General features: G+C 41.9%; 1 protein-coding gene across 2 annotated transcripts in view; it reads right to left on the minus strand.

Moving 5' to 3' along the window:
* Positions 1–209: 209 nt before the first annotated feature.
* Stxbp3 (syntaxin binding protein 3) overlaps positions 210–21,322 on the minus strand; it is a 67,788-nt gene continuing 46,675 nt past the window's right edge. Inside the window, exons 10-19 of one of the 2 annotated variants that reach the window (XM_004659055.2) lie at positions 19,275–19,370; positions 19,103–19,160; positions 16,289–16,354; positions 14,333–14,413; positions 11,969–12,107; positions 10,275–10,381; positions 8,729–8,821; positions 6,992–7,077; positions 2,626–2,777; positions 210–894 (exon numbers count right to left, since the gene is read on the minus strand). In XM_004659055.2, coding sequence (XP_004659112.1) covers positions 800–894; positions 2,626–2,777; positions 6,992–7,077; positions 8,729–8,821; positions 10,275–10,381; positions 11,969–12,107; positions 14,333–14,413; positions 16,289–16,354; positions 19,103–19,160; positions 19,275–19,370 — 973 coding nt within the window. In that variant the 3' untranslated portion in view covers positions 210–799. Of the gene's footprint in view, positions 895–2,625; positions 2,778–2,857; positions 3,197–6,991; positions 7,078–8,728; positions 8,822–10,274; positions 10,382–11,968; positions 12,108–14,332; positions 14,414–16,288; positions 16,355–19,102; positions 19,161–19,274; positions 19,371–21,322 lie in introns of those variants that run through there. The other variant, XM_045138804.1, reaches the window with a different exon arrangement.

Below are 21,322 nucleotides of genomic sequence, written 5' to 3' on the forward strand. Positions count from 1 at the left end.
TCCGGTCAGCCTGTGCTCGAGTGAGACACTAAAAACAGTAATAACAACAACAACAAAAGAAAGTTATTTTGGTGGAAATACTGTGGTATCTTCTTTTTCTCCTTTCTGCCTCTAATTTAGAACTTTCAAACTTTCCCTCCTGACCCAGAAAAGAAAAACTCAGATAACTTATATACATGTAGGTATTTATTTTCTTTTAGAATGTTCATAATTATTTTTGGTTTCTAAACACATAATTTCAAGCACACAAAGCTGTGTTCTTTAGTAGAATCTAGCAAGATAATATACACTGTGAAATAATTCTAGTAGTAGAAATTATTTTACATATGAAAGAAATTATGAATTTCAGTTGAAAAATGATAGCATTCATAGGAAATAGTTCTATCATACATACACATTTACAGTTTTTACTTTTATAATCTCTTCATTTACAATCATCCTTTCCCCAAAATAATACACTTCAGCACGGCATAAGGCAGTTAGGTAGCTGATGAGTCATTAGTATGCATGCAGATGGCTGTAAAAATTACCCATAATGCAAATGGACTCAGCTCAAAAGGTGAAAAACTTTCCAATTACAAAGCATTTTAATGTATTATTATTAAGCAGCAACAACATTTAAATTATTAGAAATGGCAAATCCAATAATACATAGAATTCCTTAAGAAACGTACTTGGTAAACCATTATTCCATAAAATATTTACACTGTTAAGTTATATAAACATAAAATATAGCAACATTTTCATGTTCTATTTTAGTTGAAAACATTACAAAACCCTCCAAGCACCACCACCAAAGCTACTCATCCTTAATCAGAGAAACTTTATCCTTGCATTTATTCAGCATCTTTATATCATCCAATAACTTTCTGGGTGTTAAAATATGTGTAGAACCTGGTAGGAGAAATGATGACTTTTTAGAGCTCAGCAGTTCAGTCAGGTTTTTTTTGGCTTTGAATCTTTTTTTTTTTTTCCCCTGAGGTAGGGTCTTACTCTAGCTCAGTCTGACCTGGAATTCACTCTGTAGTCTGAGGTGGCCTAAAACTCACATCCTACCTCTGCCTCCTGAGTGCTGGGATTAAAGGCATAGACCACCATGCCTAGCTTGTCTTGCCTTTTAAATATGTAAAGTACCTGCTTATGACAGTCCTTCTTTTTCATTGAGCATGGTGAAAACCCTTCAAAAACAATGTCCATTACTAGTGTTTTATCTACTTTGTGCTACGCACTGGGACACCAAAGAGCAAGGCAGGCATTTTCTTTACCCTACTAATGGAGCTGCAAAAGCTACCCTTAGCCGGGTGTGGTGGCGCATGCCTTTAATCCCAGCACTCGGGAGGCGGAGGCAGGATGTGAGTTTGAGGCCACCCTGAGACTACAGAGTGAATTCCAGGTCAGCTTTTACAAGAGTGAGACCCTACTTTAAAAAACAACAACAAAAAAAGCTACCCTTCAGCAGCAGAACCTCAAAGCAATGCTGCCAACCAAAGCCTGGCATGTACATCCTTCACCTTTTTGGGCGGGGGTATACTTGTCAGTGACTCTGACTGATATTCTTAAAACCTAATTCCAGGCTGGAGATATGGCTTAGCACTTAAGGTGCTTGCCTGAGAAACATAAGAACTCATGTTCGAATATCCAGGTCCCACGTAGCCAGACACAGTGATGCAAAATTGCACATGGGCCACAAGGGGGTGTATGAATCTGGAGCTTCTTCACAGCAAATGAAGGACCTGGCATGCCCACCCTCTCTTTGCCTCTTTCTCAAATATAAATTAAAAAACAATCCACACAGACCTTGCCAATGTCAAACCCAAATCCATAACCAGATGCACAAGGTGGCACATGCATTGAGATTGTCTGCAGTGGCTAAAGGCCCTGGTACACTACCCCCCTCTCAATAAAACAAAAACATTTTTTAAAAAATTATTTAATGAAAGCCAGGCATGGTGGCGCATGCCTTTAATCCCAGTGTTCAGGAGGCAGAGGTAGAAGGATCTGAGTGAGTACTGGGATTAAAGGTGTGTGCCACCACACCGGGCAGAAAGCTCATTTTGAGGTTGGCACAGGGGTACATGCCTTTAATCCCAGCACTTGGGAGGCAGAGTTAGGAAGATCCCTAAATTCAAGGCCAGCCTGGGGCTACAGAGTGACTCCAGGTCAGTCCAGGCCAGACTGAGACTGTGCCTGGGTGGGTGGGGGTGTAAAACAACAGCAACAAAACCCTGACAGCCAGGCGTGGTGGCGCATGGTGTGCCTTTAATCACAGCCAAGGCAGGAGAATTGCTGTGAGTTGTTTTTATAGTCAATAATATAGCCCTAATTTTTTATTTTTATTTTTTGTATCTTATTTACTTGAGAGACAGAGAGGGAGGGAGAAAAGGAAGGAAGGAAGGGAGGGAGGGAGGGAGAGAGAGAGAGAAGGGGTGTTCCAGGGCCTTCAGCCACTGCCAAACAAACTCCATATACATGTCCATCTTGTGCATCTGGTTTATGTAGGTACTGGAGAATCAAACCTGGGTTCTTAAGGTACTTGCCTGGGAAGCCTAACTACTAAGCCATCAAGATAAAACCTTTCTTTATTTAAAACATATTTAAAAAAACAACAGAGAAAAGGAGTCTTACCAATAATAACTTCACAGGACTTATGTGCCTGAGAAACTTCATAAGCACAACGCATTTCAGAGTATGTAATTCCACCAATTACAAAAACAATCAGCTTGGATCCATTTTTTCGGTCTAGTTCTAAATAGTTGTTTCTTGGCTTCTGTCGAGCACTAAAATGTTTTTTAAAAAAAGACAAAACAAAAAATCGCAAGCATATTGTAAATGGTACTTGACAAAATTACTTGTACACGTGTGTGCACTGGGGGCACATCAGGGTCTCTTGCCACTGCAAATCAGAATGCCAGACACTGGCATCACTTTTGTTTGGGGCTTTATGTGGTGTGGTAGTTTGAGTGGATGGCCCCAATATATTCAGGATTTTATTAAAGTTTGTAATTCAGATCTGCAGCCACCTGGCTAGAGGAGGTGTCACTGGGCAGATGTTAGGGTCCAGCCTGAAGGTGTGGTGGTGGACTTGGAATTCCAGTGTCAAGAGATGGAAAGCGCTTGAGTTCTGCCTGAAGTTCCTGTAGTGTGCTTGCCTGCTTTTTCGGTGGTGGCTTGGGGATTTCTCGCTCTCTGCTTGGTCCTATGAAAGAGTGCCAACTTTTTCTGCCTTTATGGAACTTCCCACTATCTTCAATAAATCTCTTCCTCCTCAACTGTGCCTGGTCTGGAAGTTCATCTCAGTGACACGTGGCTGTCTACTAACACGAGCAACCGGGGAATTGAACCTGGATCATCAGGCTTCACACACAAGCACCTTTAACTACTAAGCCATCTCCCCAGGCCTGTTACATTTGTTTGTTTGTTTCTTTTTTCTTTTTCTTTTGTTTTGGTTTTTTGGTTTTTCAAGGTAGGGTCTCACTCTAGCCCAGGCTGACCTGGAATTCACTCTGTAGTCTCAGGGTGGCCTTGAACTCACGGTGATCCTCCTACCTCTGCTTCCTGAGTGCTGGGATTAAAGGCGTGCATCACCACACCCGACCATGTTACCTCTGTTTTAAAAACCATTCCGTCATTGAAAATGTTAATAAAAATTTAAAAATAAAATAGAAAGAATATAAAAAAAAAAACACCATTCCGGCCAGGTGTGGTGGTGCACGCCTTTAATCCCAGCACTCGGGAGGCAGAGGTAGGAGGATCACCGTGAGTTCAAGGCCACCCTGAGACTACAGAGTGAATTCCAGGTCAGCCTGGGCTACAGTGAGACCCTACCTTGAAAAACCAAAAAAAATTAAAAAATTTAAAAAAAAAACAAAAACAAAAACATTCCGCTCACTGACTTTTTTTTTTTTTTTTTGAGACCTTGTACCTCTGGCTGATCTTGAACTTGATTAGCCAAGGATGGCCCTGGACTTAAAAAAAATTATGTGTTTACTTATTAGAGAAAGAGAATATATGAACACATTAGGGCCTCCTGCCATTACAAACTCACTCCAGACACATGCATTACTTTGTACATCTGGCTTTACATGGGTACTAGGTATTAGGCGGGACTGTGCTCAGAACAAAGGACCTAACAAGATGGCCATGCCTTCCAATAACCTTGTCACCCACATTCCTAAGCGTGATCGAGACCAGCAGCTTCAAGACTCCCCTGCCAGCCAGCGGCTGGCCCCCATCTCAGTTGGAACCTTGTAAGGAGACCTCTGCTTTCTCCCATCCTTGAAATAGTTACTTTCCTCAGCCTGCCCTTGTTTGTAGCTAAGATGTCATCTCACCGGGCCCTCCCCTTTAAAAGACCTACACCTTACACCTTTTTTGTGGCAGGATCTCTCATTCTTGTTTTATGGATATATTTGCTGGGCTAGCTAGTCTGCACCTTCCAGAAAATTCTGTTTCTGCCTGTCATCTTACCATAGGCATGCTGGGATTACAAAAGTCCACCGTGATTTCTGGCTGTTTTTATTTTCTTTGGTTTTTCAAGGTAGGGTCTCACTGTAGCCTAGGCTGACCTGAAATTCACTATGTAGTCTCAGAGTGGCCTCGAACTCATGATGATCCTCCTACCTCTGCCTCCCGAGTACTGGGATGAAAGGCGTGCACCACCACGCCTGGCTGATTTCTGGCTTTTTACGTGGGTTCTGGACTTAGGTATTCAGGCTTGTGTGGCAGGTGTTTTATCCACTGAGTCATCTCCCCAGCCCAGCATTGAAATTAAAAAAAAAAAAAAAAAATTAGGAAAGTGGTCAGGTGTAGTGGCACACACCTTTAATTCCAGCACTCAGGAGGCAGAGGTAGGAGGATCGTCATGAGTTCAAGGCCACCCTGAGACTACATAGTGAATTTCAGGCCAGCCTGAGCTAGAGTGAGAAAAACCACAAAAAAAAAAAAAAAAAAAAAAAAAAGGAAAGTGGCCCTGAATCACAGGTTTTTCAAGAGATGAAAGGGAAAAAAGCGCTGATTTCTTTCCAGATCAGGTGGTGTTGGTACACCCCTTCTAGAATTCTGCAAAGAACAATAGCAGGTGGTTTGTTTAGACCTGAACAAGGAGCCTGCAGCTGTAGCAGCCCCATGTTGGGATCTCAACCTAAGGCAGGTAGTACATCTGTTAGAAATTTCATAGAAATCCTGGAAGTAAGGAATCAAATATAGTTGTTTTTCCTTCTTTTTTTTTTTTAATTTTTATTTATTTGAGAGTGACATACAGAGAGAGAAAGAGGCAGATGAGAGAGACAGAAAGCAAGAATGGGCAAGCCAGGGCTTCCAGCCACTGCAAACGAACTCCAGACACATGCATCCCCTTGTGCATCTGACTAACGTGGGTCCTGGGAAATCAAACCTCAAACTGGGATCCTTAGGCTTCATAGGCAAGTGCTCAACCACTAAGCCATCTCTCCAGCCCTGTTTTTCTTTTTTTAAAGTAAGGGATCTCGACTTTAATAGCTGACTGCTGCTAAGTTGCTTATATGCAGGAAAATCCTCCAAATATCTAAGGAAAAAATGAGGAAGAACATAAAAAGAGCATTTGTCACAATGTATCTCCTAACGCATAGTCAGCTTGACATACAAAGGACGGGATGTCTAAGCATGGCATGGCCCAGGCAGCTGATTATCTGTAAATGTTACAGACATTAAGTCAAGATACAGTATTATAAACTTGACAAAGACAAGAAAGCTACATGCAGTGACAAAGATGCTATAGTTTAAGTTCAGACAAATTACCTCAACAAAAGTGACATAAAGTCACTCCAATATGTAATCTAATAAGTTCAATTTTCAACCAAAAATGCAAAGAAACAGGAAAATGTGACTCACACTTTGTTGGTGGTAGGGGAAGAGTCAGTAGAAATGATTTTGGTAAGCTGGGCATGGTGACGCACAACTTTAATCCCAGCACTCAAGAGGCAGAGGTAGGAGGATCGCCATGAGTTTGAGGCCATGCAGAGACTACATAGTGAATTCCAGGTCAGCCTGGGCTAGAGTGAGACCTTACCTTGGAAAAACAAAACAAAAAGAATGATTTTGGTAGTTTAGTATGTTTAGAAAATGCTAATAGTTACCCACCAGGGACTCTGAACAGAAATGGAGACAAGTGCTGGCTATCAGGGCTCTGGGTTTCATTCCTTGTACCACAAAACTCCAAGCAAAACCAAAACGCACTTGCCAGCAAGTGTGAGGGCCTGGGTTCAGACCCTTAGGATCCAGGTACAGCTGGTCATGACAGTATGCATCTGTAACCCCAGGACATGCATGCTGAGATGGGAGGATCTCCTGGAGCTCAAGTACTGAATTGAGAGAGCCTGCCTCAAGCAAGGTGGAAGGTAAGAACCAATGATCGAAGCTGTGCTCTGACCTCCACAAGCGTGCCACAGACACATGTGCCTGCAGACACAGACACACACACACAATTAAAAAAAGAAAAGGATTAAGCCAAGCTGAGTGTGATAGCTCAGTAGCTGTGAGGCTGAGCAAGGATGATCATCAATTCCAAGGCCAGCCTGGGCTACAATAGTGAGATTCTGTCCCAAAAAACAAAGTAACAGGGCTGGAGAAATGGTTCAGTGGTTAAAGGCACTTGCTTGCAAAGCCTGACCATATGGGTTTGATTTCCCAGTGCCCATGTAAAGCCAGATGCAGGGTCTGGATAGATGGCTTAATGGTTAAGGCACTTGCCTACAAAGCTTAACAACCCAGGTCGAGCCCTAATCCCACATAAAGCCAGATATACAAAGTAGTGCATGTGTCTGAAGTTCATTTGCAGTTGCTGGAGCCCCTTGAGCACCCATTCTCTCTGTCTCTCCCCTTTGCTTTTAACTAAATAAAAATGTTTAAAAATAAATTTAAAAAAAGATGGCCCATTCGTTAAAGACACTTGCTTTCAATTCTTAATTTCTGGTATAATAATGACAATGTCACTGACTTCCTTTTATAGACTTACCTTACAGCTCCTGAGCCATTCCATACTGCTGGACACTGGGAACAATATGGCCATTCTTTTGAATCTAATCTATTATCAATAGCATCCTAGGAAAGAAGAGTTTTAACACAATCAGGAAATTTCAGTTTGTTTTGACACAGGCCAAATTTAATCTTTCTTACTTCAAAAATTAGTGTTGCCAGGCATGGTGGCACATGTTTTTAATCCTAGCACTTGGGAGGCTGAGGTAGGAGGATTGCTGAGAGTTCGAGGACACCCTGAGACTACATAGTGAATTGCAGGTCAGCCTGGGCTACAGCAAGACCCCACCTCAAAAAAACAAACAAATTGATGTTACACCCTCACTTGTAAAACCACTTTGCACTGCCAATTGACCTTTCCTCATTTGAGAGGCCTGGACTGCTGAGGGTCTTTGCTTCCAGAGGGGTAACGGGTCTCTACGCACCACCTGAGGACCCTGCCTTTCAGAGCAGTGGCTCTAAAACAAGATCACACTGGTGGTTCAGAGATACTCAAGATAATACAATGAGGGCACAAAGTTTTCCTTTTCAGTTTATTTACGAAAATCTTTTTATCATTACTACATTTGATGATATATGTATGGATATAATGGAGAAATTGTTTTATTAACAATGCATAATTTGTCAATAAACAGGTTCATGCTTACATTTTTGGGGCTTTACATTTTAATCACAAGTACATTTTCCATCTAACATTTTATTTAAAAAAAAATATTTATTTTTCCGGGCGTGGTGGTGCACACTTTTAATCCCAGCACTCGGGAGGCAGCGGTAGGAGGACTGCCATGAGTTCGAGGACACCCTGGGACTCCATAGTGAATTCCAGCTCAGCCTGGGCTAGAGTAAGACCCTACCTTGAAAAACCAAAAACAAAAAAGAAAAATTTTTTTTTTTCCTTAATACCAGCACTGGGTAGGCAGAGGTAGGAGAATCACAGTAAGTTGAAGGCCACCCTGAGATTACATAGTTAATTCCAGGACAGCCTGAGCTAGAGTGAAACCCTACCTCGAAAAACAAAAATAAACAAACAAACAAAAAATTTATTTTTATTTGGGGGAGAGAGAGAGTGGGCATGCCAGGACCTCTAGCCATTGCAAACAAACTCTAGACACATGTGCATCTGGCTTACATGGGATCTGGTTAATCAAACCTGGGTCCTTAGGCTTCTCAGGCATACACCTTAGCCACTAAGCCATCTCTTCAGCTCCCCATTTAACATTTTCTAATATTACTACATATATAAATGCCACTTTGGTGCACTTCCATTCAAATTAAGTTAAGTAACATATGGTTATTTAAAGGAATAGCAAGGTTTTACATGAACCATATGTGGGCTTACTTTTACTTGTTTTGAGAGAGTAAGTAGTTTCATTTTTGCTTTTTTGAGATAGGGTCTCGCTCTAGCCCAGGTTGACCTGGAATTCACTATGTAGTCTTAGGCTGGCCTTGAACTCATGGCATTCCTCCTACCTCTGCCTCCCTCCTAAGTCCTGGGATCAAAGGCGTGCACCACCAAAGCTGGCTGTAGTCAGGTTTTTGGAGGTCTTAAACACTCTTCAAGAAGTTTCTCCTCTCATAACTACATACACAGCTTTCTTTTATGCACCTTCCCAACACTGCAGAGACTTCTGCATGCTAGATATGCTTAAAATGACAGGTAAGCAACCAATATCTACAGAAGGCACTCAGATATAAGGAAAAAACCAATGATTTTTACCTCCATAATATCTTTAATAAAAGGTGTCCATCGAGAAAGTTGAAAAGTTTCTTCTGCAGACCGATCTTTTCTTAATGGTTTGACTTGCTGAGACTAATATAATAGTTAAAAGAAGAAATAAGACAAGTAATTTTACTCAGTAATCTAGTTTTGTATGTTTCTTAACAAAAGTAAGTAATGACTAGCTGACACTTCACTGCATTTAGTGTTGGCAGTACCTCCTTGAATGACATCACACTTGGTGCTCATGCGGCTTCCGTGGACAGTTATCTTATGCTTTAGTGTGGCATTGGTAAGAACATCAGAACACATGCTATTTAAAAGAAATATTATAAAACAATGGGAAGAGTGGGCTCTCCAGAGTCCTTCCCAGTTTGACTTTTGGGTTATTATTATTATTACTATTTTTTAAAGTATTGAGGATTGAACCAAGAGCCAAGTATACTATAAGCAAATGGTCTTCACTGAGGTATATGCCCAGCCTGAACCCAATTCTTTTTTAATAAAGTTTTTCTTTTAAAAGTATTCTTATTTGTTGATTTATTTGAAAGCACAGAGAGAGAGAAGACAGACAGAGAATAGGTGCACCAGGGCCTGTAGCCACCGCAAACGAACTCCAGATGCATGTGCCCCTTGTACATCTGGCTTATATGGGTCCTGTAATCAAACCTGGGTCCTTTGGCTTCACAGGCAAATGCCTTAACCGCTAAGTCATCTCTCCAGCCCTCTGAACCCAATTCTCAAAATAAGAGAATATAATTATTTTTTGTGTAATAGAAAAAAAAAAAAGCTAAAATATCACAACTGTTACAAATTCACTAGAAAAGCTTACTTGTCCAAATTACTCTCATAGGAGAAAAAAAATCAAAAATTTAATTGCTTCCTTAATAACCAAAATATACAGCATGAATTAAGACTTCCAGGCTGGAAAGATGGCTTAGTGGACAAGGCACTTGCCTGCAGAGCCAAAGGACCCAGGTTCAATTCCTCAGGACCCATGTAAGCCAGATGCACCAGAGGGCACATGCATCTGGAGGTCGTCTGTAGAGGCTGAAAGCCCTGGCGTACCCATTCTCTCTCTCTCACGTAATAAATAAAAATTACACACACAAAAAGTGTGTACTGGACTGGAGAGATGGCCTAGCGGTTAAGTGCTTGCCTGTGAAGCCTAAGGATCCCAGTGTGATGCAGTGGCTGGAGGCTGTGCAGCGCCCACTGTCTCTCTCCATCTCTCGCTCTCAAATAGATAAAAATAAAATAAATAAATAAATAAAAGTGTGTACTACCACATCCACCTAATAAAAGTATTTTATCCAGGTACGGTGGCACACGCCTTTAATCCTAGCATGCTGAGATGGCTCTGAGTTCTTGGCCACCCTGAGACTACACAGTGAATTCCTGGTCAGCCTGGGCTAGAACGAGACCCTACCTTGAAAAAAACATTAAAAAAATATAAAAAAAAGACTTCTTACAAGGTTGTCTATGTACCGAAGCAATTAATGCAAACACACCCACACCACACACACATGCACACGTGTATGCTTACTTGGGGTACAATGGGAACACCAAGGTAGCTCCAGTTACGAATCATATCACTCTCATTTTCTATTTTGACATTCTGGATCAGCCTATCCAAATTTTCTTCTGTAGTTCCTTAGAAAACAAAAACACAAGTGCAAAGTCATATAACTGCTACTGCAACCAAGTCTGAGGGTTTTAATTTTCTTTTTCAAGTATCATGATGTTTATTGATAGATACAAGTATGGTTTTAATTTTTTATTGTTTTACTTTTTTATTTTTTGAGGTAGGGTCTCACTCTGGCCCAGGCTGACCTAGATGGAATTCACTATGTAGTCTCAGGCTGGCCTTGAATTCATAGTGATCCTCCTGTCTCTGCCTCCCAAATGTTCAGATTAAAAGCATACACCACCAGGCCCAGCTAACTTTTTAAAAAATTAATTAATTAATTAATTTTCAAGCAGAGACAGAGAGAGAAAGAGCTAGAGAGAATGGGCATGCCAGGGACTCCAGCCACTGCAAACTATACACACATGCGCCACTTTGGGCATCTGGCTTTAGGTGGGTACTAGGGAATTAAACCCAGGCCATGAAGTTTTGCAAGCAAGCACCTTAACCACTGAATATCTTTCCAGCCCCAGGTCTAGGTTTTAAGTACTACAAGAAGTAAAAAATTTACAAAAGCAAACAATCCAGTCATATTCCCTCTAGTCCCCTCCCAATTTCTTATTTTCCTCATATTTACCTTAACTTGCATCAGCTACCTTTGTGTTTTCACAAATCACTTTATGATATAACAAACCACTTTGTAAAAATTATTATTATTTTGGTTTTTAGAAGTAGAGTTTTACTCTAACTCAGGCTGACCTTGAATTCACTATGTAGTTTCAGGGTGACCTCGAATGCATGGTAAGCCTCCTACCTCTACCTCCCACGTGCTGGGATTAAAGGCATGTGTCACCACGCCTGGTGTAAAAATTAATTTTATGGGCTGGAGAGATGGCTCATGGGTTAAAGACACTTGCTCGCAAAGCCTGATGGCCCGAGTTCAATTTCAGTGCCCCCATAAAGCCAGTTACAAAATGGCACACATGTCTGGAGTTCATCTGCAGTGGCAGGAGGCCTTGACGTGCCCATATTCACTTTCTGTCTGCCTCTTTCTCTCTCTCAAATAAATAATATTATTTAAAAAATTTAGAGTTGGGCATTTTAATGCACTTCTAAGAATAAATAAAATTTCCATTACTGGGATCCTCCAGTTCTGGAGACTCTTCCTCCTCCTGTGTTCTCTCTACTTCCTTCATCACTTACTGTGAAAGAAACTCTGCTCTTTAAAAAGAAAAAAAAGGCGGGGGAGGGGGGGGCTGGAGAGATGGCTTAGTGATTTAAGGCGCTTGCCTGCAAAGCCAAAGGACCTAGGTTCAATTCTCCAAGACCCATGTAAGCCAGATGCACAAGGTGACACATGTGTCTGGAGTTCCTTTGCAGTGGCTGGAGGCCCTGGTGCGCCCATTCTCTTGCTCTATCTGCCTCTTTCTCTCTCAAATAAAATACTAAAAAAAAATTAAAAAGAAAGAGCTATGTGTGGAGGGTTCAGGCATTTAATCTTAGCACTTGGGAGGCAGAAGCAGAAGAATCACCATGAGTTCAAGGACAATCTGGGACGATGAGTGAGTTCAGCCCTACCTTGAAAAAAAAAATAGACAAAAAAAATTCATTACCATTGATACTGAAGATATAAAGTAGGATTGCTCTTATTTTGTCACAATTATCATGATTTTTGCTGAGAAGAACTGGAAGGAGCACTCGCATGGCATCTTTCACCTTCTGACCTTCTGCATCAGTTCCCAGTGCCAAGTCCTGAATGAAAATTAAGTAGACGGTGGTCAATAATCCAAGTTTACTTTCTTATTAAAGTAGCTATTCCTCCTCCACTACTCCTGCTATTATTATTATATTTGCAAGCAGAGAGAAAGAGAATGACAGAGAAGGAATGGGCATGCCAGGACCTGTAGCCACTGCAAACAAATGCCAGACGCATGTACCACTTTGAACACCTGGCTTTACTTGGGTTCTAGGGAAGTGAACCTGGACCAGCAGGCACATGCCTTTAACTGCTGAGCCATTTCTCCAGTCCCTAAACTATCTATTATTAAATTGCCAAATTTTAATGGAATATTGATGACATTTCACACAGGAAAATGTGAATGTCACTTCTAATCTATTTATTGTACTTAAAGTGAAAAAAGTAAACCAGAGAGGACGTGGGTCATTAATTTCACCCTGTGTTACCCAACATGGCAGCCACCAGTGGCGTGGCTACTGAACACTTACAGCGAGGACAAGCAAAAGTAATGTGCTCCATTAAAAATACCATATTTTGAATATTTGATATAAAAGAACTTAAAATATCTCAATAATATTTTTTCAAGGATTTAAAAAAATTTTTTCACTCCAGCTCGAACTGACCTCATTTTGTAGCCCTAGACTGGCCTCAAACACAGAGATCCTCCTACCTCCGCCTCCCAAGTGCTGGGGAGGGATTAAAGGTGTGCACCATCATGCCTGGTTGACTGTACTTCTCTTGACTTTTAATGTGGCTACTACAATACTCAATATTATATGCAACCTACCTTCAATTTCTGTTATGTTAGTGTAATGATTTAAACAATTCGGGTTTTATACAAACACTTCTCATAAGGACAAGTAAAGTGCACCTATGCAGTGCTCTGCTGGACAGTATGTATATTCAATGCTGTACCCCTAAGAAAGCCCTTAAGGGATGCTCCAAAAACTTAAATCACTCCTTTAAACTAAAAATGTACAAGGTTAGGAGTGTTTCTTACTAAAAACCAATACATGAGCCGGGCGTGGTGGCGCACGCCTTTAATCCCAGCACTCGGGAGGCAGAGGTAGGAGGATCGCCAAGAGTTCGAGGCCACCCTGAGACTCCATAGTAAATTCCAGGTCAGCCTGAGCCAGAGTGAGACGCTACCTCGAAAAACCAAAAAAATAAAATAAAATAAAAAAATAAAAACCAATACAATACAACTACTTGTTAATGCCAGTGGGTGCTGTAGTATGAATCTGGACTGTCAGTGCTAAGGCTCATGTGATAAGGTTTTGTTCCCAGATTGGTGCTCCTGAGAGGTGAGAAAATAAAAAGTAAGGCCTACTGGGAGGTCTTCTCTGTTTTGGGGGAGGTTGCTTGTCACTGAAGGGGAAATGGAACCTCTGGCCCGCCCCTTCCTCTTTCGGCCAGGGGATGAGCAGTTTAACTTGGCCAGACAAGTGTGTCCAACATCAGAAACAAAACAAGCAACCAAAACTGTGAGTCAAAACAAACATTTCATCTCATCAACTGATCAATGAAAGTATCTGTCACAGGCCTGCTGGTGTCTGGCTAAGCGCATATATTATGCTCACCAAACTGCCTGGGGTAAGCACTTCTCTTAATGTTAATATCCATGTATTAATGCTACTCTCACTTTTGGTTACAGAAGCTTCTCTTTTTAGGTGGCAGTGACCTTGGGATGACTCACAAGGTACCATGGTGCTGGAAAGAAGTGACAGAGAAGTGCTCAGCACTGAAATATCTCTATCACGCCTTCCAAGGCTCAGGGCCCCTTGAGGAAGAGGTAGCATGAAGAATGTAAGCGCCAAAGGAAGAGTAGGACCCCTTACAATGCACTCTTCCACCCAAAACGGTCTGGATATCCATGACCTCACAGTGCCTGGCACTATGTACACAAAACCAGTATAACAGGAGGAAAAGATGAGGACATCAAAATAAAAGTCAGACTGATTGAGAGGGGGAAGGGGATATGATGGAGAGTGGACTTGTGAAGGGGGAAGTGGTAGGGGGAGGAAATTATGGTTTATTGTCTATAATTAGGGAAGCTGTCAATAATAAAATTTTTTGAAGTATCTGTTACAGTAACATAAAGTAATTAGCAAATACCACCTAGGTAGACCCCCTTTTAAGAAGCTGTGATTTTGTGAAATTCAGCCACAGTATAGTGCAAAAACTTTTTGTTCATTTACACATCTATAGTGAACATAGGTAATACTGACTTTACACATACCTGTTCAGTTTTGCAGAGCTTTTCAATATTAAGTTTGAACTTATTCATGCAATCTTCTGCTAAGTTAAGATGAATGACTTGCTGCAAAATAGAAGACACTGATCATTCACAGCATTTTAATTTCTTTTTGTGTGACATAATATTAAGGAAAACATGGGCTTAGGTGAAAGAAGGGAACATACTAAAGGGAAACAGGCAAGAAGGAAGTGAGGATGGATGTGACTGACAGATGCTGCTCAACAGACAGGATGAACAGAACCGCAGTGCTAAATCTGTGTTGAGTTTGCAGTGATGAAAATGAGGTAAGGAAAAAAAGTCAAGACCTGATGACTAGCAACAATGGGTTTCATTTATTTCATCAGTTCTGAACTAGAATATTGCATGATAAAAACAGAAAAAGACAGTGTTTTTAAGAAAGGCTAAGCTGGCCGGGCGTGGTGGCGCACGCCTTTAATCCCAGCACTCGGGAGGCAGAGGTAGGAGGATCGCCTTGAGTTCAAGGCCACCCTGAGACTACAGAGTTAATTCCAGGTCAGCCTGGACCAGAGTGAGACCCTACCTCGAAAAACCAAAAATAAAAAAATTAAAAAATTAAAAAAAAATAAAAAAAAAAAGAAAGGCTAAGCTGGACACAGTGACTCAGACTGGAACCCCAGCACTCAGACTAGGTAGGAGGATCACTGTGAGATGAAGGCCAGCCTGGACTACAGAGTGAGATCCAGGTCAGTCAACCTGGGCTGGGCCGCAAACCTCCCCTGGTGAGAAAGGTATAAGGAGGGAGAAGGGAGGAAGGAGGATATTTGGTTTGCTTTGCTATAGATCTTAAATGCTGAAATCTACTTGATGACTGTTAATCTAAAGAAACACGGGCTTGGGCCTGTGGAGATGGTGCAGTGGTTAAGAACCCTTCCTGTGTGAGCATGAGGGCCTAAGGAGGCTTGAGAGACTCAGGCCACACAAACAACTGAGTGCAGCCACACATGTATGTAACCCCAGGCCCATAGTGGAGTCACCTGGGAATGGCTGGAGCTTGTGGGTGGGGGGGAAGGGTATGGAGGACTCAGGCTCAAGCAAGAACAGGTAGAAGAGCAATGGAGCAAGACACCCAACACGGCACGTACGTGTGCGTGTACACACCGCTGAGGTCCTCTGAGTGTGAATGTCCCCCGTGGCCTCATATGCCATTTACAGCTGGTAGGACCTTTGGGAGATGGGGTCTTGATGAGGGCATGTCACTGGAAGCGGACCCGAAGGTCTATTAGCTCAGCGCAAGCCCAGTATTCAGACTACTTCCACCCTGACATGGGACAAGATTAGGCCAGATTCTTTTCCACCAGGTCAAACTTCCTCTCTCCTCCCTTAAGATCAACTGCTACACCCCCCACACATACCCCCCCACACACTCCAAGAAGAAAAACAACAACAACAAAGTGTGGCAATGCATACATATTTAATCTCAGCACTTGGGAGGCAGAGGTAGGAGGATCACTGTGATTTTGAGGCCATCCTGGAACTACAGAGTGAGTGCCAAGTCAGCATGGACTAGTGTGAGAACCTACCTTGGAAAACAACAAAAAGAAGAGGGGAAGAGGAGGGGGAGGGGGAGGGAAAAGAGGAAGGAGGGGGAAGAAGAAGAGGGAGGAAGGAGGAGAGAGGAAGAAGAAAAAACACCGTTAGTCCCTAGCAATGAGGGTACAGGCAGAGTTGAGTGTCAAATTTTTCTATGAGGTTGCTAAATTTAACATTATTTGGTTCAGTTGTTCTGTAGAAAGCTACATTGGATTTGAATAAAGTTATGATGTATACAAAAAGCTACTATGTAGCTTGGATATTGGAAAGATTTTTCAGACCCTTCAGTAAAATTACGGAGAACAATTAACAATTATTCCAGGCAACTCATTGCTAACCTAACCATAGGACTTGACAACCAAATCTACTCAACAGGAAGCTGCTTACCTTAGTAATCTGTTTTCGGAAATGGGGCATCTTCTTCATGAGCTGAGCAAGAGCACTAAGTGACGTCTAGGAAAAAGCAAACCTTTTAATCAGGTAATTTTAAGGATTATCAAACCTAGTTAATTTATTAAACATATGACAAATTTTTCAAGAGAAAACTTTGGGCCTACAAGTGAGTTATAATGAAGTAGCTGATGCCAAAATTGCTCTTCCCATAAACAAAAATAAAATTGTCCAAATAAAACAGTAGCTTTCAGTTCAGGCAACAGGTGAAAAAGAGCTCCAAGCAGAGGCAGCACCAAAGGCTCCTGCCCTCCTCCTGCCAGCCCCCTGGGAAGCTCTCCCAGCCACACTAAAGCAAGCAGACTTGAGATCGGAAGCAGTGTCCCTCTGGACAAAGAAAAAGACCAGCTTGAGATTGCTGAGATAGGTGATTTTGGGAGGCAGAGTTCTAGAGACAAAGAACATAATACGGAAGTGGGTATAGAGTTTGCCCCAGAATCCTAATGTACAGTGCGTAACACTGAAAAGCCTAGTGGAGAACGACGACTGAACAGTTAAGTGCTAGTCAGGGCTGTCTCGGTGCTAAGAAATTGCTAGCAGCCCACGATCTAGAAAAAGTAAAAAGACTTAAGTGAACACTGCGGACAGTGTTAGGCCTGTGCCTTAGAATTCAGTGAAAAGTGAAGTTCTCTAAGCGGAGCCCTGCCTCACACAAAGTCTTAACAGTCAGGTTACTCTTCAACAATTTAAACCACCTGCCAGGACAAAACTCAACACTCTGTAGACAGACCACCACCCAGGGGCTCTGTGATGCATCACTGACAATATCTGGCAGACAATAAAAAGCTGACAGGTGAAACAGCAGAGACCACGTGAGAAAATAGTCACTAAGGGGCTGGAGAGAGGGCTTGGTGGTTAAGGCACTTGTGAAGCCTAAGGACTAAGGTTTGATCCTCCAATACCCACGTAAGCTGGATGCACAAGGCTGCACACATGGCTGGAAGCCCTGGCACACCCATTCTTTCTCCGTCCCTCCCTCCCTCTCTCAAACAAATAAGTTAAATATATTTTTTAAAAATCCCTTTCTGAAGAAGGAAGAAGAGGAGGAAAGAAGAAGAAGAGGCACTAAGTTTTTAAGGATCATTTTCTGTGAGGATTCTAAAGAGACAAAGGCCAGGGGTGGGGGAAGATAGAGACCAGAGGCATCTTCCAGAATAAGACCCTGGCACGCCCATTCTGTCTCTCTTCTTGCAAATAAGTAAGTAAGTAAATAAATAAAAAGCTGGGATTGGTGGCACACACCTTTAATCACAGCATTCAGGAGGCAGAGGCAGGGGAACTACTGTGAATTCAAGGCCACCCTGAGACTACAGAGTGAATTCCAGGTCAGCCTGGGCTACAGTGAGGACCCTACTTTGAAAAGGAAAATAAAGGGGCTGGGGAGATGGCTTGGTAGCTAAGGCACTTGCCTGCAAAGCTAAAGGATGTAGGTTCGATTCCCCAGGACCCACATAAGCCAGATACACAAGGTGGCACATGCATCTGGAGTTTGTTTGCAGTGGCTGAAGGCCCTGGCATGCCCATTCTCTTTCTCTCTCTCAGATAAATAAATAAATAATTTTAAAAAAAGAAAAAAAAGTAATAAATAGAATTTTTTTTTTTTTTAAAGGAAACAACTACAAGAGCTCTGCACTGGGGAGATGCCCTCCATGCTGCTGCCCTCATGTGAAAGATGTTCTGCTACCTACTTCCCGGGGCTGGGCAGCTGAAGGGCAGATGGACAAGGGAAAGGGCGAAGCTAAGGAAGGTAACTGGTTATCCCTTCTTCTTGGAATAAATGTTTCTTTCTGAGATGAATGAAGGAACTGTCAACATTCCAGATCCCTCTTGCCCTGAAACTTAGCTCTATTTCCCTGACCCAGAGGCTCTCCCCAGCCTAGGTGAATGCTTTTTAAAATGGTTCAAGTGAGCCAGGCATGGTGGCACACGCCTTTAATTCCAGCACTTGGGAGGCAGAGGTAGGAGGATTGCCATGAGTTTGAGGCCATCCTGAGACCACATAGTGAATTCCAGGTCAGCCTGGGTTACAGTGAGACCCTACCTCAAAAAAAAAAAAAGGTTCAAGTGGCGGTATCATGCCACAGACCCGCACATACATCACATCCACAAGGTTACCCTGACCTCAGCAGTTGCCCAGTAGATTGTCCCTAGGTAGGAGAAACAAAGGAAAAAAAAGTCTATTTAAAAACTGTATATAGGGCTGGAGATATGGCTTAGTGGTGAAGTGCTTGCCTGTGAAGCCTAAAGACCCCAATTCGAGGCTTGATTCCCCAGGGCCCACGTTAGCCAGATGCACAAGGGGGCGCACGCGTCTGGAGTTCGTCTGCAGTGGCTGGAGGCCCTGGCGTGCCCATTCTCTCTCTCTCCTCCTCCTCTCTGTCTGTCACTCTCAAATAAAAATAAAAAATAAAAAACTGTATATATACAGTATGTTTCACATGCATGTGTTGATGAAAGTTAAATAATTTTAATCTTTTCATTTTCCACTTTGTTTAAAACTCACCCTTGCCACTGGACATAGTAGCACACACCTGTAATCCCTGTATTTGGGAGGTAGAGGCAGGATGATCAATTAAAGATTCAAGGTCATCCTCAGCTACACAGTGAGTTCAAGGTCAGCCTAGACTACAGGAGGCCTTGTCTCAAACAAAACTATAAGAAAACAAAATCAACAAAAAGTAACCAACCAACTAAAGGGAAAAAAATAATTTACTCTTTCTCATCATTTTGAAGGTTAATTAAGATGCTTACTTTTCCCTCTGTTGCTTTCTTTGTTGATGAAATTTCCTTCATAAGCTTCGGAATTTCCCTGTCAGTTGTGAGAAATGTCCAAGTTAATTTTTCGCACTACTTCAAGGTTGTATGTATTTATACAATACTGGGTATAAAATCTACAGAACAGAAATGAACGCGGTCCACATACTCTAACACGACTGCAATGTGCCGGTGCCGGATTCTGACCCACAGGTCGTCGTCTTCTTCAAGGACGGCCTCCTTTTCTTTTCCATCAGTTTTATATCTACGAGGAGACAGAGGCAGAAAACGTCTAGATTCCCCACTCCCCAAAGTGGAATAAGCATTTCCACAAACAGTAATTTTGAAAAAGAAACTGAAAGCTAATATACTTAATCCACTGTTTTAGGGGAATAATACCTATTCAAGACTAAGGTAGATTAATATCCTTATATTAACAGTTTAGCAGAATATTTTTATTCTTAAATGCTGGATTTATAGTCTTGGCAGAACAGACTTTAACGAAGATTCAGTGCCCGACATTTAACTTTAAGAACAAGACTAAGTGTGCACACCTACAATACCAGCATTTAGAAGGCAGAGGTAGGAGGATCATGAATTAAAGGTTATCTTTCACTACAAAGCAAATTCAAGGTCAGCCTGGGCTACACAAGACCCTGTCTCAAAAACCAAAAATTTACTAACCAAACAAACAAAAAGAACAGGACTGGAGCTGGGGAGATGACTCCTCGGTTACAGGCATTTGCTTGCAAATCCAGCCTCAGTTTAGTTCCTAGCATCCATGTAAAAGCCAGGCACAGAGTGATGCAAGCATCTGGCATTCACTTAAGAGTGGCAAGAGACCCTAATGGCGCTGCCCCCAAACACACTTGAAAATAAAAAGTTAAGCCAGGCGTGGTGGCGCACGCCTTTAATCCCAGCACTCGGGAGGCAGAGGTAGAAGGATCACCATGAGTTCGAGGCCACCCTGAGACTCCATAGTGAATTCCAGGTCAGCCTGGGCTAGAGTGAGACCTTACCTCGAAAACCAAAAAAAAAAAAAAAAGAAAATAAGAAGTTAACTTTAAAGATTAACAAGACTGAATGTACTAACAGTATGTGTTTTAACAGCTTAAAATTACTGTGATGTGTTAAAAACTCACAGCACAACTATCAAATATCTGTTAAGAACATAAATGTTACCCCTTGTAGACAGCTGCGGGGGTTTCACAGCACAGAATTCACAAACAACATTTATCATGTTTCTTTGCCCTTGCCCATCCAATATTTCTTTTAAAGAATAGGAAGAAATGAGGAGAAAATAAACTAGAGTGTCCCTAAGAAATTGTGATAGCTTCAATAGCTCACTTCTGCTGATAAAAGGGCTTCCTGGGCTAGAGAGATGGCTTAGCAGTGAAGATGCTTTCCTGTGAAGCCTAGGGACCCAGGAACCCACATAAGCCAGATACATAAGGTGGTGCATGCGTCTGAAGCTTGTTTGCAGTGTCTGGAGGCCCTGGTACACCCATTCCCTCTCTGTCACTCTCTCTCAAATAAAGTGGGCTTGCCCAATTGCTTTGCCTAATGTAATTTCTCCTTTCTCTAGGTAGATACCCTCCTATTTGTGGAAAGAAGACTCAATTGTCCTTTAGACTGTGAAATTTCCCAAGCCACAATTATAAGGACCATATTTAGTATTATTCTTAGTTCTACAGACTACAGACAATACATATAGATTTCTGCTATGTAAATACATTCATTTAAAACTATGTTCCTGTGTGGGCTTAATTACTGATGCCCAATGAGTAAATGTCTATGCTTAATTACAAAGATGAAAGCCCTTTTGTCATTTCAAATACCACTTTGTTCTTGTATAATACTTTTGATTTTTGTCTCATAAACAAAGATTAATCAGTAGCACCATTATCAACTCAGTGATGACAACAATTCCTTAAGAGTAAATAGTCTCCAAGATGAAAAGGTCTCTGGAAACTTAGAATTTACTGCTTAGTTTCTGTTTTCATCAAAAATTGTGATGAGGTCAGTAAAGAGGTGAGTGTAGTGAACTTGGGGGAAGTAAGAGGCCATCGAGTCAACTACAACGCAGGAGAGCACAGACAATGCACCTTGGCTTTGCTCAGCAGTAGAGGAAGCCACCTAAAGTTCTGATTAAAGTGACATGTACTGACCTCGGTCTTACTAAGATTTTTCTTCTCCCCTGAGCTAAGGGACAACTGA

Source organism: Jaculus jaculus, chromosome 19 (genome assembly GCF_020740685.1).
Source record: "Jaculus jaculus isolate mJacJac1 chromosome 19, mJacJac1.mat.Y.cur, whole genome shotgun sequence".
NCBI lineage: Eukaryota > Metazoa > Chordata > Mammalia > Rodentia > Dipodidae > Jaculus > Jaculus jaculus.